The sequence below is a fragment of the Neofelis nebulosa genome, chromosome 13 (assembly GCF_028018385.1).
Source record: "Neofelis nebulosa isolate mNeoNeb1 chromosome 13, mNeoNeb1.pri, whole genome shotgun sequence".
Taxonomy (NCBI): domain Eukaryota; kingdom Metazoa; phylum Chordata; class Mammalia; order Carnivora; family Felidae; genus Neofelis; species Neofelis nebulosa.
The window spans coordinates 86036546-86061123 of NC_080794.1; the positions used below are offsets into that span (position 1 = coordinate 86036546).

At 50.6% G+C, this 24578-nt stretch overlaps 1 protein-coding gene across 4 annotated transcripts in view; it reads right to left on the minus strand.

Moving 5' to 3' along the window:
* The window catches only part of DHX32 (DEAH-box helicase 32 (putative)), a 53512-nt gene that overhangs the window by 7893 nt on the left and 21041 nt on the right, over window positions 1-24578 (minus strand). For all 4 annotated transcript variants that reach the window (XM_058698083.1, XM_058698082.1, XM_058698084.1 and 1 more), the window contains 5 exons: window positions 19041-19234; window positions 15205-15577; window positions 8869-9114; window positions 7448-7547; window positions 7202-7360 (listed from right to left, as the gene is read on the minus strand). In XM_058698083.1, coding sequence (XP_058554066.1) covers window positions 7202-7360; window positions 7448-7547; window positions 8869-9114; window positions 15205-15577; window positions 19041-19234 — 1072 coding nt within the window. The remainder of the gene's footprint in view (window positions 1-7201; window positions 7361-7447; window positions 7548-8868; window positions 9115-15204; window positions 15578-19040; window positions 19235-24578) is intronic.

Here is a 24578-nt window from a genome sequence, read left to right on the forward strand (position 1 = left end):
ACTGAGACTGAACACGGAGCACAGCAGGGCTGCCCAGGAGGTCCCCCGCCCTCCCTGGGCCCTGACGCCTCAGTCACGCCTGGGTGCTGCACGGAGCCCTGGCGTGCTCCTCATCCATTCTTGGGGACCCCCAGGCAAAGACGAGACCTCAAGAAGACGGTCCCGGGAAGGAAACAGATGGGCTGTTGAAGGAACAAGTCCGAGGGTTCTGTCAGTGAGCCATGAGATGGAGGAACAGCTGACTTGCCGGAGAAGGTACTAGAAGCGGGAAGGGAAACAAGCCTCGCAAATTAAATGCAGCTGGAGGCGTGAGGAGCTCACTTAGTTACAGAAAATGGTGTAGGAACAGTTTCTATAAATCAGCGACACTGGTGCGTTGTACGTTACAGGACCTTCAGCAACTATCCCTGTAAGCATCTGGCTTCACGACCAAGCTCTGTTCCCAAAGGGCACTGCTCGTCCCCGTTTTCATGCCCTGCGGTGGAGGCTGCACACAGGATTACCGGCAGAAATGACTTCTGAATTCTGCTCCCACCCTCACACCAGAAAAAGAGAGGGTGTTCCTGAGGTTTGATCATATTAGAAGCAACAAGTTAATGAATGTAGATTTTACAGGTGAAGGAACTAATAATGAACTGAATAGAATTTGCCGATATTGCATTCCACACTTTAAGACCTGTCCCCAGTGTGGCTCCTAAAATTGTCTTTGCTAAAGATCAGGCTTAGAAGAGGCTCTTTATGACAGTGTCGCTTAAGTGTGATCCATGGGAAATACTGCTAACAGATGTCTTGGGCAGAACAGGGCAAGGAGCCTCTCCCGGTAAGCGGTCCCCAAAGCCAGGGCTGGTCCCTCTCCTCCCACCATACTCCTTAGCCTGCTTTCTATCCGGTAAGGATATAGCATCAAAGTTCAATCGGAGTCATTAGAATTGGAAAGGATTTTCGAGGCAGGGTGGCCTCCACTGGTAAACGGAAGAGACCTATTTTCATATGCCACACCCACTCCTTTCTGGCAGGAGCCGAGGTCCTCTGTGCCCAGCCTTGCTGTGGCCGGGGCTTTTGGGCAACAGCAGTGCCCGCCTGGCACCGTCTGCAGCACGAGGCAGGGGCGGCCTGGCCCCTCCAAGCTGACCTAGCTGTGCGCTCAGACTTCTCGCACGCCCCCTCTGCCCCTGACCGTGCCGTGGAAGGAGACCCAGACCAGACAGCCACGGGCACCTCCGTCACTGCCACCCTGGCACAAGCCTAGGGAGGGACCACGAGGGGAGGAAAGGAGCCGAGGCTGCTCTGTTGGCTGTTTGCTGATTGACTTACTCCCTTATAAGGATGACCCTCAACTCATTCAGTCGCTTCCTCCTAAGCCACTCATGGCTTCTTGTGCTGCTGGCACTTGCAAGGCCCTGGGGGCAGGTTCACACGTGGACGGGCTCAATCATGGCCTTCCAGAACTGGCGGTCTGAGGAGGGACATCGACACGGAACCCAACAATCCCTTTCCAATGTGCTGGGAATGCGGTTTTACCCAGGAGTGTGCCTCCACTCCCAGAGAAGCATGTGAGCTGTACCGTGTGACCGCCTCCTACACTGCCACCAACCTGCACACAGGGCTGACCGGTTCAGGGTGGGCCCCTTCTCAAACAGAGCCGATGACTCTATGGTGGGGGTCTTAGGAGTCTGGACCCAGAGAAACCGGGATTTCCAAGGGCTGACTCAGGACATCCTAAGGCTCAAGGCAGAACACGGCCAACTTTCTGCCATGTGGACTGAAAAGAGAGAGCAAAGGAGAAGAACCACGAGAGAAGGATATGGTTCGTGGGAGCCATGTTGGGCTCTGCACGGAAGTGTGGAGCCTGCTTGGGGTTCTCTCCCTCCTTCCCTCCCTCTCTCTCTGTCCCTCCCTCTCTCGGCCCCTTCCCTGCTCGCACTGTTTCTCCCTCAAAATAAAAGAAACAAGTAAATGTTTTTTTAAAACTGTAGCTTCTGGTCCCAAGTGGTTTTAGGACTGGGACTTGGGCTTTGCGTATGCTGCAAAGTCCACAGAAGGAAGAGACTGAGCAATCAGATGGCTCTGGGTTCACACCATAGACTCTCAAGTGAGGACTTTTAGGTTAAGAGTTTGATTCTGAAAATAGGAAGGAAACGCTTCTGCTTCCCTGAGTTTCAAAGGACATGCTCATAAAGCCTGGCATTTGCCTACTTCCTACCCCCTATACACTATACACGGCACTTTTGCATAATCTTATTTAAATCTCTTTTCCCCAAGTTCATTTATTTTGAGACAGAGCGAGAGCACACAAATGGGGGGGTGGGGCAGAACCCCAAGCAGGCTCCACACCACCAGGGCGGACGCTGATGCAGGGCTCAGACCCGCGAACCGTGAGATCATGAGCTCAGCCCAGATCAAGAGTCGGACACTTAACCGACTGAGCCACCCAGGCGCCCCCTCATTTGAACCTCTTTGTAACCCCCTGACACAAGAGGGCAGACGCTGTATCCTCATGCTACAGATGAGGAAAAGGTAAGTGACCTGCCAAAGGCAGAGGCCTGAGCGGCCCAGCTCGGCGAAACGAGGATGTGAGCCCAGGCCTCTGCACCTGCAGCACGCCTCCTGGCTCCACGTCCAAGCTCTGCTGTGACCCACCACGATTCCTCAGAGGCAGCCTGCTGCTGCCTCCCAACGCCTGTGGTCTGATACCTGCTTTTCCCACCACGGAAACCGCGTTGTGTGCGCCCGTCCGCAGCTCAGGGCCCACGTGCCTGTCGCAGAGTGGGGGTAGGAGTCATGCAGGTGGTGACAGCCATAGTATTTACCGTGTGCCTGTGCGTTTCTTTAAATTTTTTTTAACGCTTATTTTTGAGAGAGACAGAGCAGGGACAGAGCTCATGGGCAGAGGGAGAGGGAGACACAGGATCCGAAGCAGGTTCTGGGCTCTGAGCTGTCAGCACAGAGCCTGATGTGGGGCTTGAACCCACAACCCATGAGATCATGACCTGAGCCCAAGTCAGACGCTTAACCGAATAAGCCACCCAGGTGCCCGTGTGCCCATATTTCTAAGGGCCCCACGCATGGTAACTAATTCATCTTGACAATTCTATGAACCAATTACTCTGATTACACTCCCGTTCAGATGAAGAAACAGACCCTGAGAAAGTGACATAATGCTGGATGTGACACAGCGAGCCAGGGGGGCGGGACCGGAGCCCTGGCAGTCTGCTCAGGAGCCTGAGCTTTCGGTGTCCCTCTGCCCTGGCTCCCCAGGGACGGCCCGCTCCCATGTCTCGTCCCAGCTTAATCATGCACCCTCGAATGCCCCTTTCACCCTCGAACGCCCTGGCCTGGCTAACAAGTCACTTGCTCACAGGACCTGTGAAGAGCCTAATGCGGATCAAGAGCTGAAAATCCTTCCTTCCATTCTGCGCCTTATACAATCTCTCCCATTCTCAGCTTCGCTTTCTGAAAAATTACTTTGTTGCTTCCAGCAGCTTCCAAGATCCTCATTCAGCCGCCCCTGGGTTGTTCTACTTTATCTGTGCCTCTTTTTCCCATTTCCACCCGGCCACCTGAATACTGCAATAAACTCCGCGTGGCCTCAGACACTCATTCAGAAACCCACGCTGGGCCTTCCTGCCGGAATGGCCAGACCACCTGCTCACCTCTGGGGCTGTCTGGGGGCGGCGGGCAGCAGACGGAAGCGTCCTTGGCGAGGCTGTGAGTGCCACTGCGAGCATGGAGTCTGCAGCCCACGCTCCCTCCGTTCTCCTCTCAGTACAGACTGTAATGTGTAAAGACCCTTCTGTGAACCCCGAAGCAAAATATCGTGTGTCCAGTGACATAGAGACCTGCATGCGTGCTTCTCCAGTGTGCGCACAAACGGCTCTACCGTGGCGGCCAGAGTTCCAGAAGATCCTGATTTCTTGACGCCTGACTCCTCACCGCAGATCAACCCACTGCAGCATCTTCAATCCCTCTTTCTGGCCACACCGATGCTGGCCTCTGCAGCCCCGACTTTATTCCGTCCCTGCGTTCTCTCCCGTTTTCTTGAGCTCTCATCCTGCACATGATGTCTGGCAAGTCTGCGTGTGGGGGTTCATCTCTCCTAGATCATTCTGAAGCCAGTGGTCTGGCCACCCCCAAAATGGGTTCTGCCTCCTGATACACAGATGACCTCTGATGTAGCCCAGCGCACCGCAGCTAGTTTGTCTCCAGCTGCTGTGCGGGTGCCATCGCCCTCCCGGGGGAGGAGACGTGGTCCGTCGGTCCGACGCCTCCCGATGCAGACTGCCAGTGATGGCGTCGCTCATGATGGAGGCCAGCAGTCAGCACTAGGCAGGAAAAACAACTGGTTCTTCTTTTTCTTTTTTAAGAGATCAGTATCAAGGGAGTTCAGTGAATAGCCTGTAGCCTAGTTATGCCAGATTCATTTTCACATGGCTCATGAACCCTGAAAAGGGGAACACGTTTGCTGCATTTGCGTATTTCAATTAGCAGCTGAATTAATGCAGCGGCTGCAAGCGTCATCTTTATTTCCTTCTAAAACGATGAGTCAGACTTAGTCCACAGTTCTCTTTTCCTCGAACACAGCAGAACACGGGTGTGTGCACGCTGTCAGGAGACAAAAAGGAGCTGCCCCCCTAACCCTCTGTGCCCAGTTCTCAGCTCCAGGCAGCGCAGCGGGAGGCTGGCGGGAGGAAGCGGGGTCTGCCCTGCTGTGGTTTGCCGTCTGCTCTTTGGAATCTTTGACGTTACAAAGCCTGCTTTTCTTCTCCCTTCCCGGCAAGGCCACCAGACACCTACCGTCTGGAACGGGAAGATACCCGGGGACCCGACACGTGGTGACCCTGGGGCCGGAGCGATGAGCGGCGCAACTGGAAGAGTGCTTTTCAGAAACGAAGCACGTCTCTGCAGAGCTCGGTCCCCAGAAGCTCTCAGCAGGGCTCACTGTGGCCGATGGGCTCTGACAGAAGCCGAGCCGTCTGAAGCTGAGGTCCCCGTGAGAAACCTGAGAAACGGGGGCGCGTGGCCCAGACCCTCGCTTGCTTCCCCAGCAGCCAGAGGAAAAGCCGGGAGAAGGATGGGTGGCTGTTTGACAGCCCCGGCGTGGAGGCTACCGGGATATTGTCCCCCGGCCCCGTCGGACTCCCCACAATTCCCGTGACCCCACACTGTCCAGTAAGGCAAGTGCGCCGAGCCGAGGTCGCCACACACACACACTACAACCTTACGTCCCCAGAGCTCCTCCTGCCTAGGTCGGCGCACCCAGCAGACACGCATTCCTCGCTTCGGCCGGTGACCCGGGAGCCGGGCACCAGGAACGCTCTTCTCAGGCAGGGAGGCCGGGAGCCAAGCAAAATCGGCTCACGTCCCCCGAGGCCCGCGGGAAGGTGGCGCCACGTGGCCGCCACCCAGGTGCGAGCCCATTTTCCCAGGTACATCTCGACGCACATCCTGCTCTGGCTTCTTCTCTGTCCTGTCTGCGTCTCGGCTCGTCTGCTGCTCACCCTGGAGAAGGTCTTCCCGCTGCCCTGTGCCCTGACACCTGCATCCTCTAGGCCCTTAGGGAAGCCAGTCTCCCACCCAAGGACAGCCTCTCCGGGGGTTCCGTGCCCCCCCCCCCCAGGTCATGGTGGCTTCCAGGGGCCCCGCACATGGTCCTGCAGACTTGGCACAGTGGGCAGATGGGGCAGGGGGGCACGGACACCGCAGAAGAGCTGTCCGCAGTCCTTCTTCTGGAAGGACAGAGAGCTCCCGGGAGGAAATGGCTGCAGAAGAAGTAGATGGATTTCAGAAGGAGCAGCTCGGGTCCCTCTCCCCCCTGGAGATCCGCCTGCTCCTTAGGTGGGAAAGTCTGCACTGAAAATCTAAGACCCCAAAGGGTTCCCCAGAGTAATTGATTTTTCACGGTGTTTACTGGGAGAATTTTGTCGTAAAACTCTGAAAGGCTCCAGGGAAGGACGCAACACTGGTGCAGAGCAAGGTGCACCTGCCGGGCCCTCAGGGTGAGGAAACTTCTGGCAATGCTCCTGGGGCGCCCTGAGGCGGCAGGTGCCGCTGGTCCCGCCCACGCCGACTTCTCGCACCCTCCGCACAGGGCCGCGCCACTTAGAAGGGCAAGCTGTCTCTACTGTCAACTTTGCACCTGTCACCTTTAGAGCACCTTCCTCTTAACCCAGTCCAAATTCTACCCATCATTTTCGGAAATGTTTTGAGAAAGAGTTACTCTAAAATAACGTACTTCTCGGGGCGCCTGTGTGGCTCAGTCAGTTGAGCATCCAACTTTGGCTCAGGTCATGATCTCGTGGTTTGTGGGTTCGAGCCCCATGTCGGGCTCTGTGCTGACAGCTCAGAGCCCGGAGCCTGCTTCGGATTCTGTGTCTCCCTCTCTCTCTGCCCCTCCCCTGCTCATGCTCTGTCTCTCAGTAATAAATAAACGTTAAAAAATAATTTTAAATAATGTATTTCTCAAGCGCTTGTAAATCCTACCAGCACTGCTGGGCAAAATGACAGAAAAACAGGAACAGAGAGAAAACGTCCCAAACAAAGAAGAAATTCCACTGTTTCCAAGTATGCTCTCTGCTTACACGGTCTTTTGTGACTCTCTTGTGTGCATGTGATACAGAACCCGGATCAGTAGGTTGTCATCCACCGCCCGCCCCCCACCTGCCACCGTCTGATACACATACTGAAAATTTGAACCACTGGCCTAAAGTGTGAAAAAAATTAAGGACGTTCTTTTTATCAAAGCACAAGTGAACTAAGTTATCAGTGAAGGGCAACCAATCCTTTCAGTCAGGACCCTCCATGGGGGACTCACGTACCCACTCTGTTTCGGTGAGGTCAAGCTGCTGGTCCGAGAACAAAGCAGCGGTTCCCAAGGTAAAGACGCCTGGACGCGGGCAGGGGCAGTGGGAAGGGGCTGCCTGTGGAAGAGACCTCTCTCGGGCCGGGACTGGCCACCCCTGCCCAGCCGCCTGGGCTCCAGGGTCCAGATCATTCTCCAGTGTCAGGGCAAGAAGTTCCTACAGGTTTGTCGAAAAATGACTTCAGAGGACATGTGCCTCTAGCGGGGACAATGCTTGTACGACCAAATCCCCGTGCGCCTGCCTGTGCCACTGAGTGCCACCTGCTCTCAGGCCCGGGCAGGGGCACACGTCTCTGCCACGTCTCCGCCACGCGCCCCGAGAACACTCGAGCACACAGCTACCTGGTCTGTTGATGAAGTCACAGTGGCCTAAGCCCGCGATGTCTATTCTCTTCACGAACAGCACCATGCTGGTCAGGTTCGCCTCCTGCATCTCGGCTGGCTTGAGCGGCCGCATGTCTTTGGAGGCGAACTCCTCAGAGTACAGACGGAAGAGTTTTCCTGGAAGAAACCAAGGGACATGGTTACGATGGCTCCCGGTTGCCTGCCTCCAGGAATTTGCAGCCGTGTTCGTGGCCATGGTGCTACCTGGAGAAGACGAACCGACAATCTGCTTGCGTATCTCCGCTTGGCTTTGGCTGATGGGCTGCGTGACGAGTGAGTTCGCTCTGATTCTAGGGTTGTACACCTGTGAACGGAAAGACAGCATTTTTAGTGTCACATCGCTCAAGATGTCGCAGGCTCGCCGGACCGGAGGGGACTGCGTGGTCCAGGGCGCTTTGCGAAACGCCCAACTACAGACTCATTTTCTCGGGATGACATTTGTTATTGTTTCGCTTGCCCTGAGAGCAAAACTGCTAGTGGCTTGATAAATGGATTTAGAGACTGTCCGCTTTCAATGTAGGTTCAATAAACACAGGGCCTCTCCACCATCTCCCGAAATGCTGGTGGTGTCGCTTCTCAAAGCACGACCCTGTGAACGATGACGGATCGTCACACGCCACACAGAGGAAAGGATGATCACCCGCCGGTGCTGTGTCTCTTCAAGGTTCCATTCAAGTTGTGATCTCAGCGGTCTGACCTTGACAACATATGCTGAGCCCTCCCAGTGCTAGGGGCTCAGACAAAAACGGCATATGGCACCAAGCGGGATTTTTCCTACGGGTGGTTTGAGGGGGAAAGTGACAGCCCTGGGTTCTCTGAATGGTGGACTAATTCAGTAAGAGCCCAAACCGGTTCCCAGGGAGCCTTCAGGACGGCTGGAATTGCTCTGTCACAGTAACATACTGCGGGCACCCAGTTTCCTAAAGGGGTAAAAGGTACGTAAACCTCTAATGATGCGAAATGGATCAATACCCTGGTACGTTTCTTTTCAAGTTCTTAAATGCTATGATTCCTTAAGTTCCAGTGTCTTTGAGAGCTTGAGATAGCCTACTTCCATTTTCCTAATTTTTTTTTTTTTACTTAAAGGTAGTTATAAAAGTATTTTTAAAAATTTAGGATAGGATTTCATCCTGTCAACATTAAACCCAAAATCTGATAAAATTAAAGCCAGTGTACTCGAAACCAAATTCTGGTAAATCACCAAGAGAAGATGCTAATTACTTTGAGAAAGGGGGTCCCCCCAAGACACTCAGAGGATGTACGTAGGAAAAGACTGGTTCAGGAGTCGGATCCTTTGCCTTGCTAGCACCTTAGCTAAAGAAAAACCACTGGCAAGAAGAGCCATCACCTTTCTGCTTTAGTAGCTGTGTCTTTTCTCAAAACATTTTCCTCTGGCACCTCAATTAGCGTGGGGATTACCGACAAGCTAACTAACGAAAGGCAGTAGTGGGCAGGCAAGACTGGTCAACGGCCGCGATAATCCTCCTGTGTGCGCATGGGCAACTCAGAGACTCATCAGATCACAGAGTTCATCCTCACTTCCTGCTCGATACGATGGCAGGAACCCAAGAAATGGATTCTCGATGCTCACCAGCAGGCTATTTATGCACGTGACAAGAATTTACCTTTCTCCTTTCCACACCCACGTCGATGACAAATTTGACTGTGTTACTCCAGATCAAAGACTCTCCGGAGCTAGTGGTTAGCACCACTCTCCTCTGATAAACTTGGCATCTTTTTTCTGTTTCCTCATTTGGCTTGAACAATGCACATTTCTCTTCTGGGTACAGAGGAACCACCACCAGCTCCCCTAGATCTGGGTTCAAGTTAGATCCTTCTTGACAGACAATTTCATAGGCCTTTTCAATATCCTAAAGTAAAAAAAATAACATCATCCATGAGAATAAAATATGTTACAACTTCATCACTTTAAAAAAAGATGTCTAAGTTAAATAAAACTACAGGCAAAAGGTACATAATGTATGCAGGGAAAGAAATACCTGTGTTGTTGTCTCTGTGAATCATTACATGAAAAGAAGACCCGACTAGATGAGTACATTTCTTTGGGGAAGTTAAATACAACTTATAAACAATTTCATTGCTTTTCGTCCAAAATGGTCTTCCTCTTGGGAAATGTACTGCCCGTGCCTTTTTATGCATTTATCTTATTTTTCTAGATTGATGCAATTTCTCATATCCATTAACAATGACAGGTAAACAGAAGCTATCCTCATATTGATGGTGACGCATCACTGTGCTTTAATGGTGGAACAACTAAGAATTCTAAAACAATCTCTGGGTCTGTAATAAAAGCATATACACACCCATTCTGTAACCAGGGTTTCTGGGTCACTCTGACCCATTAGCCTTTAAGATAGTGTAAATGGAATGAAGTCGGCAGGAGACAGTCACTGCTGATTTACACACTGTGGCATGATTCAAGCATGTAGAAATATCCTTTTAAATTGTTTCACTGACAAATGTATTGGGGGAAGAAAAAGTAAGTTATTGCCCCTAAAACTACGCATAAGTAAGGGGGCAAAATGCTCCAAAGGCAAGGCACTTTAGATACTATTTTTCTTTTTTTTTTTTTTTTTTAACATTTATTCATTTTTGAGAGTGAGAGAGACAGAGTATGAGCAGGGGAAGGGCAGAGAGAGAGACACAGAATCCAAAACAGACTCCAGGCTTCAAGCTGTCTGCTTGAACCCGACGCGGGGCTCAAACTCACGGAGTGCAAGATCATGACCTGAGCCGAAGTCGGATGCTCAACCGACTGAGCCACTCAGGCGCCCCAGATAGTATTTTTCCATTTCTCAAATACAACTAGATTTTTAGGACCTCAAATAAAAGAGGTGTCATTTAATGTAACTCTTAAACCTTTGGAATTTATGTTTCTGAAGTTTTCTACTTTCTTCAGGGCCCAGCTAACAAGCTACCGAATGGAAGAAGTCTCATTTTGTTCATCAGATTGCACTAAAAATCTACATGAAAAAGATGACTTCTCGTGACCACTAAGAGTTTTGAAGACCTAAGACCTATTCCATTTTCCAGTGTCCAGCTCGTTCTCCTTCCTTCCCTTCATCTGTAGAAGAGGGTTGAGTTGACTCAGGGTTTTGTAGGGGACACATCTGCCTAGAAAAATGGCATCACAGGTCTCTAAGGCCTGGGGAGAGCTGTTTGAAAGTGACTCCCGGGCCTCCAGGAGGCCCCAGGAAGCAGGGCAGAGGCTTCCACGGGAGCAGCTGTCAGGGACACCCTCCCGTGTAGACCCCCTTCTTCTGCACAGAGGTGGCGTCCTTGGGGCAGATTTCTACCAAGCCAAGAGAGTACCTGCTGATCATAATAAATGAAAACTTGCCAGTTGGAACACTCAGAACAAAATAATTTCTCCATATTTCTAATTCTCATCACATCACCATTCCACATGCAGACAGCCTATTAGAAATTACCAGGAGGAGGACAGAGATGTGGGCTGTGTCTCGTGTCTCCTGTCCCTGGCTGCTGCTCGGCCCCCCAGGATAGGCCCCATTCCATCCCTCCCGGATGACCCCCCCTCCCCGCCCCGCCGCCCCTGAACAGGCTACCACAGGCGTTCCTGGAGCTGGAAAAGGAGGCTGATTCCAGCAGCCCACTTGTGGGCAATTATTTTTCAAAATAAACCTTCCAACTGCACTCAAACATTTCTTATTCTCTTCGGATACTCTTTAAAAAGGGATTTGGGCCACTCAGTTTTTATTTGCTTCCCATTGCTAAAGCTTTATGGTTGTAGGTGGGTTCTAAGGTTGAGTTTTGTTCTGAATGGAGAACGAAAAAAAGAAGAAAAGAACTCTTCAAAAGGAAAAAAAAAGCAGAGCAAAATAGACACTGACAGTGTGCATAGTGTAGGCGCTTCAGGCTCAGCTAACAAAGGACTTGAGGCCATAACCTTCAGAATTTGAAGGAAAAAGAAAGCTTAAAATACTGTTCACTTTTTTAATTTTTATTTTTGAGAGAGAGAGAGAGACAGAGTGCGAGCAGGGGAGGGACAGAGAGACACAGAATCCGAAGCAGGCTCCAGGCTCCGAGCGGTCAGCACAGAGCCCAAAGTGGGGTTCGAACCCACGAACCGCGAGATCATGACCTGAGCTGAAGTCGGACGCTCCACCGACTGAGCCACCCAGCGCCCCAAAATACTGTTTATTCATTTCCTTCTTACTCAATGTGTCTGTGCACTTACCCACGTGGGGCCTTCCTAAGTCACCTGCAAAGCCACGGAAAGCACGGTGACACATGCAGGGAGATCCCCGGCCCCAAGACGAAAAGGCCCACAGCGATGCAAATACGCAGGGCATTTCCCAGAAAACCTTCCAGGCGACAATGCCGTCCTGTTTAAAGCAGCACAGCCATCTGGCTGCTGGCACCATAAATCCCAACTTCATTTTCTACTTCACGTATTTCACTTTTTTTTTTTCCAGGTTAAAAGTTAAAGGATAAGGAACTATAAACACTGAGGGCTCAAAGTCTCAACTGAGTGTCAAAACACAGGACGGCCTGTGACGATGGGGATTAATTCACAGCAGGTTGAGGTGCTGAGCGAGCGGTTACAGACAACGGGAGGTACCCAATGCTCACCAACCCAAAATGTGTGAGGGCATTTCTACAATTTCCACCGTATCTCTTTTTTTTTTTTTAATTTTTTTTTTTAATGTTTTATTTATTTTTGAGACAGAGAGACACAGAGCATGAACAGGGGAGGGGCAGAGAGAGAGGGAGACACAGAATCGGAAGCAGGCTCCAGGCTCTGAGCCATCAGCCCAGAGCCCGACGCGGGGCTTGAACTCACGGACCACGAGATCGTGACCTGAGCTGAAGTCGGCCGCTTAACCGACTGAGCCACCCAGGCGCCCCTCCACTGTATCTCTTAAGGGGCGCCTGGGGGCTCAATCAGTTAAGTGTCCAACTTCGGCTCAGGTCATGATCTCACAGTTCGTGGGTTCAAGCCCCGTGTCAGGCTCTGTGATGACAGCTCAGAGCCTGGAGCTTGTTTTGGATTCTGTGTCTCCCTCTCTCTCTGACCCTCCCCTGTTCATGCTCTGTCTCTGTCTCAAAAATAAACATTAAAAAAAATTAAAAACAAAATAAAACAAAATAAAAATAAAATAAAACAAAATAAAACAAAAAAAAAATAAATAAAATAAAATAAAATAAAATAAAATAAAATAAAATGTATCTCTTAAAGGGCACTTGGAGGGCTCAGTTGGTTAAGTGTCTGATTCTTGATTTTGGCTCAGGTCATGATCTCACAGTTTGTAGGATCGAGCCCTGTGTGGGGGCGCTGTGCTGACAGCACAGAGCCTGCTTGGGATTCTCTCTCTCTCTCTCTCTCTCTCTCCCCCCCTCTCTCTCTGCCCCTCCCTTGCTTGCACTCTCTCTCAAAATAAACATTCAAAGATTTTTAAAATAAAAAAAATGTTTCTCTTAAAAAATGACAGTGCATTTCTGTTAATGTACTGAACTGCTTGGATTTGCTTTCACGGGACATTTGACTGCTGTGGCAGGTTTTAACATTTTATATGGAAATCAAGAAAGTTTCAAATAGTATGGGGGGTGGGGGTGTGACCAACAGCGGCTAACATGGATTTCAGAGCAAGGCACATTTGTCCAAGAGAGAAACTGCGAGACCACAGGAGAGGGAGAGGCGTACCTTAATGGTAATCCTGGCAGAAGTGGTAAAGAAGAAAAGGGAAAAGTCCGGCAGGAGACTGAACTGCGTCCAGCCTGTTAGGTGGGACACGGGGACAAGCGAGCCCGATGCCAGCTGTGGAAGGTGGAGCTGGACTGGGAGAGAAAGCTGGTCCCGGCAGAGGTTTGCTGAAGCCAGCGGGACGCTGGCGACCCAGACCCGCCGTGAGCCGGTGCACCAAGAGGAGCCTGGCTCACGGGTTCCAGGGCTGGCCCCAGGTCAGACCCGCGGCACCTGCCCACCATCGTGGCCTCGCTCCCAGAGGCTCAGAACCGTAAGATCTGCACGCGAGAAGTTTTTTTCCAAAAATCCATTTTGGAATTTTTGTCTACTCTGACTTGAAAGACTACTCATTCTATCAGTCTTAATTATCTTTCCTCCCTCCCGCCCAGAACCTTATGTCTTCTTTTTCACCTGGTGACTGACCATTCATTCCGCCAATCTTCCCTTCCTCAGGCTTCGCCCGGTTACACTGAGAACCTGTCATCGTCCTCATGGATCCTTCCCCTGGCCGCCTGTTCATCTTACCACTTTCCTCAGGACTTTCTTGAATCATGCAGGCTTAGGAAATGATCACAGAATAAATCGCTATAATAGGGAGAAGACCTCCTACTGAAGAAACTGTATGGTCCATACATGAGAAATCGCTAAATCTATGGTAGTTATATATTTGAGATTCTGAATTACTTTCTTTATGGAAGCAGGTAAAATCTACGTTGTGAGAAGGCTGTCTGAAGTTCCCGAAGCCGGAAGGGCCCGTCGTCCTTTATGCTTTAAACATCAAGCCGCGTAAATACTTTGCAAGTATTTTTGAAAGATGTGAGTACTTAAGGCTCTGAGGGAGAGCTGAGACACTTGTCTTTGCTCAGCTGGTGCCTCGGCCAACATCAGACAATCTCCCTTTCCCTTTGTGGTTTCTGCTTAATCACTGGAATCACTACGTACTTGGGTCATGGCCAGCTAAAAAGTAGCACTTTTACTGAGTAAGATGATGAGCAGGAAAAAAAGACCAGGAAATTAGTCCCTAAGAAGAAAGAGATAATCCTTGAGATTCTGGGGGCTTCTAGATTCAGCCAACAGAATACTACAGGGGAAGTAGGGTCGGGGCATAGCCACAAATAAAAACGAAACCCAAATCCACTGCAAGCCTGATGGCACCTTGACCATATAAAAGCAGTAGCAAAGACTCAGTTACACATTTCTTTCTTTCTTTTCTTTTTTTTTTTTTAATGGTTTATTTATTTGGGGCACCTGGGTGGCACAGTCAGTTAAGCGTCCGACTTCAGCTCAGGTCATGAGTTTGCAGTCTGTGAGTTTGAGCCCGTCATCAGGCTCTGGGCCGACAGCTCAGAGCCTGGAGCCTGCTTCCAATTCTGCGTGTCCCTCTCTCTCTCTGCTCCTCCCCTACTCAAGCTCTGTCTCTTTCTCAAAACTAAATAAGCGTTAAAAAAAATTTTTTTTAAGTAATAAAGCTTATTTGAGAGAGAGGCAGCATGAGTAGGGGAGGGGCAGAGAGAGAAGGAGAGAGAGAGAGAATCCCAAGCAGCTCAGAGCCCCACGTGGGAGTCGCACTCCAAAAACCGTGAGATCATAACTTGACCCGAAACGAAGAGTTGGACCTTAACGGACTGAGCCAAGCAGGCGCCCCTCGGTGATACATTTCTAATTACTCTTTTGAAATCACATTTTCCAGAATCCATGTGAGATCTTTCTCATCCTTTTTTAAAAGGACCCCAGTGCAGGGAGAGAGTCCTCTGGGTGTGCTAGGCATTATACTTTCCCGCTCACACTGCGGTGACGACCGGAGGGGCATCCGTGGGATGGGTAGAGGCCTCCTCTCCGGCACACGCCCCCGGTCACACGGGAGACAGTGAGAGCATGACGGGAGTCGGCGTGCATCTTCCCTCCCGAGACCATCTGGGGCAGACGGACACTCGGCCCGAGCCTGGTGTCAGCGGGTCAGCTCTGGGGACCACGGGCTGGAGGCCCCCAAGCCGCCCCCCGGGCCCTCTGTCCTCACCGCCTGGGACTGCAGAAGCACTTCCGTGCTCTCCTTCCAGAACACGTTTTGTTTACCCTGCCTGCGTGTCTTCTCAAGTATTTAAAACAAGCAAGCGTTTCAACGGCGACTCAGCAAACTGAAACCCGGACGTTCATTATTAACAGCCTCGCCACAGGGTCAAAAGGCTCCCCCCTAAGTAACCCAGCTCCGCCGTGAGGTCGGAATATTACTTACTTGTTCACAGGCCAGAAAGACCACAATGTCTCCCTTCTCACCAGACTGGTGAATTTCAAAGATAAGGCGTAAAATGGACTCAAAAGACTCCTTCTGGGCCCCGCTCAGGTACACAACCTCCACGGGGTGCTGCTTCTTCACTTCTACGAGAGGCACGTTTCCGTAGTAAGAAATGAGTTTGCTGGTCAGGTGAGGGGAGGAGTTAATTATAAGCTTCAGTTCGGGTCTCGCCATTAAAACGTCCTTAAGAAGGCCAAGTAACACATCCGTGGCAATGCTTCTTTCGTGGACGTCGTCTAAGATGATGACCCCGTAGCTACCCAGAAACGGACTGGACATCATCTCCCTCTGCAACATGCCATCGGTGCAGTACCTACAAAGAAGAGGCGGTCAAGTTAGCGGCTCTTGGGAGACACCAGACGACGACTCCTGCCACCACCACAAACGCCTTTGCCATCCCCTAACTCACTCAGGAGTTAGTGTGATAGAATCACAAGTTACTACTGACTCTCGTCTAAAAGCAAGTTATTTAAATCTATGCCTCTCCCGTCATGTCAGATGAATTATCCCCTTCTCAGCAAACTTCCTCCTCTAAGCACCGATCTTCTAGGAAGAAATGTTCCCGGCCAGGAGGAGGCAGTGTGTGGGTTTTGTAAATAATATCGAGGCTTAAATAAAAAGGGGAAGATGGGGATTTATTTAAAACTCCACTGGACTCAGCAAAGCCTGGCCTTCCAGATTATATAATGCTAAAGGAACACTAAGGCTCAATCCTAAAGGTATACGGACCTTCGCTTTTCCCTATAGCACAGAGATCTACTTCCTACCTTGTGTTCCTAAGATCGCATATACAGTGCTTAAAAAAGCACTGTTCTGATGACTATGTAAAAATACATATTTGGACACTGTTAAAGTTTCATCAAATGCAGTTTATATTTAAATTCCTAATACAAAACTCCTGAAAGCTAAAAATGAAATCTAGAAAAGTTTTATTAGTAGTTTCTGAAATGAAATACATTGAATTTGACCTTGAATGAAAATCTGAGTAATTCTTTTAAAACCTGTGTTCTAGAGGGTCCATGTTTGAAATTTATGTGTCATTCTACAGAACATCTTCATACATAGTTCAGAAAGACTATTCTAGGTATGTAATATTTAGGTATATCTACGGTTTCAAAAAGGGCCACCAAAAAAGCCTAAAGAAGAACTAAATTGTTACATATAACGTGGGGGCGGGGGGGGGGGGAAGACAGTGGTAGGCATAAAGATTGTATTTACTAAGTGTCTATTACCTACCTAAAAGATTAGATACTAAGGGGTTACAAAGAAAGTGGAAAAGACCATACCAAATACAGGACCTTGCCTTCCATAATCGGTAGTTAACCTTAAACCCTCTCATTCAAACAGCCATTCACTCCGAGCTTATTAAAAATTATGGCTAGAATTAGATGTCCAAGGAAATGAATCTGGTTCCAATTTACCTTTGTAACGAGAAAGTCACGAACACGGACAAGGGGCTTACGCGTGTCGGTCACACGCGTGAGCTCGTCTTGCCCCCGCAGCCCCCCCGTGAACAGGGAGAGCGGGCACCCCATCTCACGGACAGGGAAGCGTAAGCACAGAGAGGTTCGGTGGCTTGTGCGGGGCTCAGGTGAGCAAGTGGCAGAGACACGCATTTGACAGCCACGTCGCCCCCTTTTCAGAGCGCGGGAAACCGAGGGGGACAATGGGGGATTGCTTTCTTTGATCAGAAGGGGCTTTGCAGTAGCTGTGGCCTCTTTGCTGCCACTCCCGCTCTGTTAGCCACAAATCAGAGTATCTGCTGACACCGCACCGGCTGGGAGCTGGGGGCGGCGGTCGTCAGGGTGGGAAAGAAAGAGCAGTCTCCCAGCAACAAGAAAAACTGCCAAGTGAGGATAAAAAGGCAATGCGAGGGCCGGGCCCCCCAGCAAAGGCAGCAAAAGGGGGCCAAAGCGGGACCCCAACTCCCATCCACCTCCGGGATACACCTGCAGTTCAGCCCCCCTGCAGCCGAGAGCTACTTTCCAAAAAGAATGCTACATGCACGTAAGAACGAAACAAATGTCAACATAAGTTGTAGTTCTTCGTGCGGCCGCCAGGATTGAATGCTTGGGGGGCGGGGGCTCTGCCATAAAATAATCCCCTAGAAGCTACGTCCCAACACATAATAGACGTTTAAACAGGGAGATGGGTCTTCCACCTGCTCTGACAACATTGTTCGATTTCTCCAAAATTATTTATCTCCATGGCTTTCTAAAAAAAAAAAAAAAAAAAAAAAAAACAACTTAATTAAATTTACACTTGATCCATAAAAGGTAAAAATACTGTAATACTTCATTTTGGAAGTAACTGCAACCGAGAGTCCCTGCCAAAACGTTTCCAGATGGCATTAAAGATATAAACATACATACATTAACTTTAGAATATAGTCAGAGCTGTCCTTTAATTACTACCGCGAGCATGTGAAAGGCCACTTCAAAATGTGAAGGGTAAAGCATCAATCTGTCAAAGTTAGGGACCCTTTACTCTTTCGGGGACGTAGGTCCTGCCCTGTCCGCCACCGGCAGGGAGGTTTTTACCTATTTCATCTGTATCGTTCACAGACCATTTGCATAATAGAGTTTATGCCTAGGTACTAATTTGAGGCCCTGGCTATCAAAGCAGAAGGCGACGAGTCTATCTTCGAGAAGTTCAAGTCACAGCGCTGTTGACGGAAAGATCCCTCCTGGTTTAACACTAGCCTGATGCCCTGCGTCTTCTGTTTTCGAGGATAAACACTTGAGGGGAAGCGGCTCAGTACCACGCAAATGAGTCACACGGGCTTTCTGAACGGGAGAAGTCCCCAGACTCTTGCACTGGAGGATCAGGGCCCTCTGGCCGGCTCGGGGAGGGCACCGCTCCTTCCTTCCACTGGCAAACTTGCTGATGTGAGATGCTGGGGAGTCTGAGGAGGAGCACGCCGGGACCACTGTCCCATACCACGGCACGGAGCACCGCGTGTACACCCTCCCTGCTGGGGCAGATCTTCCCCCACGGTGGGCCCCACAAAGGAGTTACAGGTGTGCAGATACACTGTTCCCAACACACTGGTCTCCCCGGCCCTCGGAGCGTCCAGGCCGCGCCTGGCTCGGCCGAAGCCCACGGGATGGCCAAGCAGCCTTGACCATGTCCTTGAGGTGCTGCTAACTACTTTCCACGTGGGCTGTGATGCAAAACTCCTTGAGCAACACTGCCTCAGGGGAGGGCTCTCCCCCCACTTCTCCTTTCTCTTGTCCCTTTTCCTCTGTGTGCCAAGCCCTTGGAGCCCCCGGGGCAGAGGATATCTCCCGATAAGTAGAGATAAGAAGAGGTCCCCCTCTCGCAACTTGTGGTGGCTGCTGAGAAGACTCTCTGGAACCGGGGAGGCTCCGACAAGTGCGGCCCGGAAAACGCCGGTCGAACCTGCCACGAGGAAGGCTGGAATCGAGGAGAGTCCGGCAAGCACCGAGCTTTCTAACTGACACTCCAGGAGCGGGAGGGAAGCCTTCCTGGAGGAGGTGACCCTTCGCGGCTGGAGGGAATCCGCCCCGCCCGGAAGAGGTGTGGGCATGCCAAGCGCAGGGCGCGTGGGCACACAGAGAACCACACGGACTATGTCAACCCAGGTAACTGGTACCCACCCGTCCCTGGGAGGAGCTCGAGAAGCATAAGCCGGACGGTCTCTGGGTCCAAACTAACAAGGTCGTGGCCGTCCCCCGCGGGTTACAGGGCGACATGGGAGGAGTGGAGGTGGGGGCACAGCAGAGCAACCCCCCACCCCCCACCCCGACACCGACCTCAGGATGGTCTCGCTGGCGCAGCAGTTTTCAAAGGGGATCACGTAGCCGACTTCGTGCCCGATGTTGACGTCCATCTCGTCTGCCACCCGCAGGGCGAGCTGCACGGCGCTCTGGGGGCGGACCTGCGTGCACACCACGCCCCCGTGCTGGTAGCGGACGGACAGGCAGTACTCGGCGCACCACTGGGGAACCTTCAGCGGGGAAAGAGGACACGGGATCAGCCTCCTCCGGAAGGAACTCGCCCTCTCCTCCGCCAGGGAAACCGCTGGTCGTGCGGCGGGGCTGCAACGCACCCGGGTTAGGGACACTGAGCGATCTGTGCTGAGGCACAGGGTGATTCCTGGAAAATCACTGAATAGAGTTAGGACCAAACACGAGGTTGCAGGGGCTGTGAGAGTCTGACCACTTCCAGATGGGGGGGAGAAGAAAAAAAAAAAAAACCAGATAAAAATAAAAGGCAGAGTTAAAAAAAAAAACAACAACACATTTTTAACCTCAGCTGTGTTTCTGAAAAGACTAATGGATTTACAGACGGTCATTTTCTTTTTTTTTTTTTAATTTTTTTTTTTTTAACGTTTATTTATTTTTGAGACAGAGAGAGACAGAGCATGAACGGGGGAGGGTCAGAGAGAGAGAGGGAGACACAGAATCTGAAACAGGCTCCAGGCTCTGAGCGGTCAGCACAGAGCCCGACGCGGGGCTCGAACTCACGGACCGCGAGATCATGACCTGAGCCAAAGTCGGCCGCTTAACTGACTGAGCCACCCAGGCGCCCCAGACGGTCATTTTCTTCCAGTTGCGAGAAAGCTCCATGAGACCTATGGCTTCTGGTATCGACTACTGTGTCTTAAGCAATGGAAATATTAAATAGCACCTCTGTGACTCCAAATTAAAGCATTTACATTTAAACCTAAATGGCTGTAACAAAATAACCAAATAAGCCTCAACACATCCCTGGTAAGAGAAGCTAAGGTACACTAGCATTTATCATATACAATGTAAAATGAGCCCGGGGAGCTAGTCAACCACCCCATCCAGGTTTGGAAAGAGTCGATTCCGACGCTGCTGCTGAGTCATTTACACTAAAAATCCATTTACTGTATCAAGTTCGTTTGTGCGAGAATTAGTATACTAGAAAGTACCTGTTTCGGGGCGCCTGGGTGGCTCAGTCAGTTGAGCATCCGACTTCGGCTCAGCTCATGATCTCGCGGTCCGTGAGCTCGAGCCCCGCGTCGGGCTCTGGGCTGACGGCTCGGAGCCTGGAGCCTGCTTCGGATTCTGTGTCTCCCTCTCTCTCTGCCCCTCCCCCACTCATGCTCTGTCTCTGTCTCTCTCTCCCCCGTCAAAAATAATAAACATTAAAAAAAAATTTATAAAAAAGCAAGTACCTGTTTCATCTGTACGCTATAACCTGAGGTGCTATCAATAAATAATACTTTGTTACATGTTTTTTTCTTCTTTTTAATGTTTATCTCTTTGAGAGCAAGGGAGCACCAGCAGGGGGAAGGGCGGAGAGAGAATCCCAGGCAGATTCCCCACTGTCAGCACAGAAATAATGTGGGGCTCAAAACTTCTGAACCATGAGATCACTACCTGAGCTGAAAATCAAGAGTTGGATGCTTCACCGACTGAGCCACCCAGGTGCCCCATGACATGTGTTTTTAAAACAGATCATTCTAAGAGTGTTTTTAATTTTTTTTTTTTTAACATTTATTTAGTTTTGAGACAGAGAGAGAGAGAGAGAGAGAGAGCGCGCGCGCATGAGCAGGGGAGGGGCAGAGAGAGGGAGACACAGAATCTGAAACAGGCTCCAGGCTCTGAGCTGTCAGCACAGAGCCCAATGCGGGCTCGAACTCACGGACCGCGAGATCATGACCCGAGCCGAAGTTGGACGCTCAACTGACCGTCACCCAGACGCCACTCTGAGAGTGCTTTTAAATAGATCTAAGATCTTTAGAGGTTTTCACATGTTTAATTATTTTGAGGTTTGCTATTTACTAGACCCGTCATAGAACTCTTAGATTGTAATCCTCACTGTAATTTGACACTTGGCCAGAAATCATCAGTAACTCCAAAATGAGCCACTGCTGCGCACTGCAAATCCCTAACCGTCAACACTGCAAGTGTACTTCCTCCATTTAAGATAGGGGTCAGCCTTATTAACAGGTTGAAAACTAATCAGTAATTAATGGGTTCAGTGCCCACTCTGTCCTACGGAAGATGAATGTTTAAGGTACCACCTCAGGAAATCTAGAATCAAGGCACATGAGGAAACAACAAGGCACTACAGGGGCCAAAGGCCAGCATTCCAGGTCTGGTTTGTTACTAGTTTGTTCTGTTTCTGTTTTGTAATCTCTACAACCCAGCGTGGGGCTCAAACTCACGACCTCAACATCGGGCATCGTGTACTCTTCCAACTGAGCCATCCAGGTGCCCCAGCTAGTTGGTTAGTTGTAAATCACAATTTCTCTAAGCTTCAGTTTCCTCTCCATAAAATGGGTTGCACAGAGGAATTACCCTTCAAGTCTAAGCTCCTGGGACGTTTTCTCCACAATGCTTACTGTGCCCGCGCCACCCCCCCCCCCCACCCCAGAGGCAGAAGACCCCCTAGGGTGCTACCCAAGACCACACATGGCTCACACGACCTGCAGCTCCTGGGCTGTTCCTGGTGTCCACCCACCCCACTAGACCATGAGCCAGCCCTGGGAGACCACAGGCTGTCTCTCTTGGTCACCAAATAATTGCAGTTCATTTTACTCAATAAATTTTTGATGAATAAACAAATTCCTTATACTTTCCAAAAATATTTTATTTTTATTTATTAAAAAAAATTTTTTTTTTGAAATAGAGAGAAGGCGAGGGGAGCAGGGGCAGAGAGAGACAAGGAGAGAGAACCCCAAGCTGGCTCTGCGCTGTCATCACAGAGCCCGAGGCGGGGCTCCATCCCATGAACCGTGAGATCGTGACCTGAGCTGAAATCACGAGTCGGATGCTTAACTGACTGAGCCACCCAGGCGCCCCCGAAATACTTCAAAAGCCCACGGTTCTGGATACTCTACCTTGAACTGCTTCACCATCCCAGGTCACCTAAGAGGGAATTCACATAAAATTTTCTGTCTCCCTCATTCCCCGGCACATAATTTTTAAGTCCTTACCAAACCCTTACTTTTTTGAACCTGATTGCCTTCATGTCGGGATCCACTCTCCAGGTCGCTAGCTGAGACTCTACACAGCATTCTTGTGAAAACTGTATTAAAACCAGTTGTTTGAATTTTTGTCTCTCCACTAGACGGAGAATCCTTAAGCTGGACATGTGTGGATCACAATTTCCCCAATACTTAGCAGAGGACCTGACACATAACAGACATAATAAATATCTGGATGGATGGCTAGTTAAGGGTATCATCATAATAGAAGGACGGGAAAAGTCCTGGACTCAGAACTCATAATGGGAGAGAAGTAATAAAACCAAGGGACGTTAACTGCAAAGGAAGCTTGAGCCGTACTCACTAGCAGACGAACTGCATAAGAAGAAACAAATATCCGGGGAGCCTGGATGGCTCAGTCGGTGAAGCGTCCGACTTCGGCTCAGGTCGTGATCTCACGGTTCGTGAGTTCGAGCCCCGCGTCGGGCTCTGTGCTGATAGCCTGGACTGCTTCGGATTCTGTGTCTCCCTCTCTCTCTGCCCCTCCCCTGCTCATGCTCTGTCTCTCCATAATAAATAAATGTTAAAAAATTAAAAAAAAAAAACAACAACAATAAAAAAGAGTGCAAGACTGACCACACACACACTGTGCTTAATGTAAGGACGTTTGCGGACACGGCCAAGTGACTAGATGAGCACAAGTCGTGGCTAATTGCAGGGAACCCCCTCAAACGTGGCTCTGACTGCGGACCACGCACAGCCCCCTCGGAACAGCCACATGCAGGGAGCAGCAGTGAGCGACAGACACGCCGAGGGAAAGAAAACAGGGAATCATCTGGCCCGTTGTGTACAATTTCTCTGGTCCTACACACCTTCTGGATCACTCCAAGCCAGCTAGGGCTCATCGATAGGTTTGGTGCCTTAGCAAATTGTGGACATTTCATGATTTCAAGGCAAGAATACAGCTTCACAGGGCACGCCCGTCCGCCGCCCGCACCTACAATAAACCCTGTGCCGTTCCTGCCCGGATTCTGATCCTCGGGAAGTGGCTTTGGCTTTGTCCTAATATACCGTAGCCTCTTACCAGCGAAGTATGCACCTGTTCGAGATTTCATTTCTCTCTTCCACTGTTTCTCTGTGGGAGAGAGTCCCCCCCCCCCCCCCCCCCAGTATTAAGAACGTATCTAAGTTGCAAATGCCAGAACTTGGAGCACTTAAGTACCTGCACCCTTCGATCCATCATTTGGCTTTACTCCTTCCAGAGAGAAACACTGAGTTCTAGGCCACTGTGTGCCTTAAGTATCCTTTTAGAACTTGGCATAAGCTGTGCAACCTGGTGAACAAAATAGGAACCTGCCCCTCTGACACATGAATAGAAGAAAATAAGATAACCCATCTACAGATTGATCTGGGAGTGTGGGCAGTAGACAACACCCAAATTCACGTATTTGGTCTAGAAACTCGCCCTACTAGAAATTACGACTGCAAATAGTTTCATTCTGAACTCACCGGACAACCGTTTCAAACTCCCTCAACCCAGGTTTTGAATGCCATTGCCTGGACTGCGTGACGTGCCACATGTGTGAAAGCCCGAGCCGGGAAGCACATCTCCGTTCTGTCCCAGAGCCCGGCTGGGCCGCCACTGGGCTGGGCGCGGTGGGCCATGAGTGCCGCAGTGCGCGGTGAGAACGTGCGTCCCCCGCTCTCGTCTCCTGCCTGCAAGGAGATCCCCGGGACGCTGGCCCATGTGCGGCACGAGACTAGGCGAAAGGAGTCCTCTGAGTAACCAGAGTCTAATCCACCTCGAGGCTCCATCAACGCAAGTTAGTAGCTGGACTTCTACGCTGTACAAAGTCACAAAGGGAAGAAAAGACACTCTGTTCTCCAGGCAGCAGGCATGGAGGCCGGTGGCTGTGACCTGGGAGAGCCGGGACCCGGGGTCCTCGGGGGGCCCGATCCGGCAGGCCCAGGACAGCAGCAGCGGCAACCGTGTGCGGGCCCACGGCTGCCACTGTGGCGAGAAGACAGCCACGTGAGTTACATCCGTGGAGCACTTCGTGTCCTTCCACCCACTGGCAGAGATGGTCTCACCTCATCGAATGGACACATGCAGAAGTGAAGTGAGCCAGACACGGCTCTACCCCTGTTAATATAGCCTAGTCCCGAAGGCCTCCGAGCCCTCAGGTTATGTCACTCACCTGTCAGCGACAGCCTGGTTCCCCTTCTGCTCCGTAGGACCACGGAAGGCGCAGCCAGAGCCATGGCTCCGATCGCTCACTCTTATTCCAGTGCCAGAATCATAGGGACCCAGAGTTGAAAGGCACCTAGAGGACCTCCGATTCACCCCAAGGTATGCGTCCCTACAGAAACATTCCCGCAAAGTGACCAC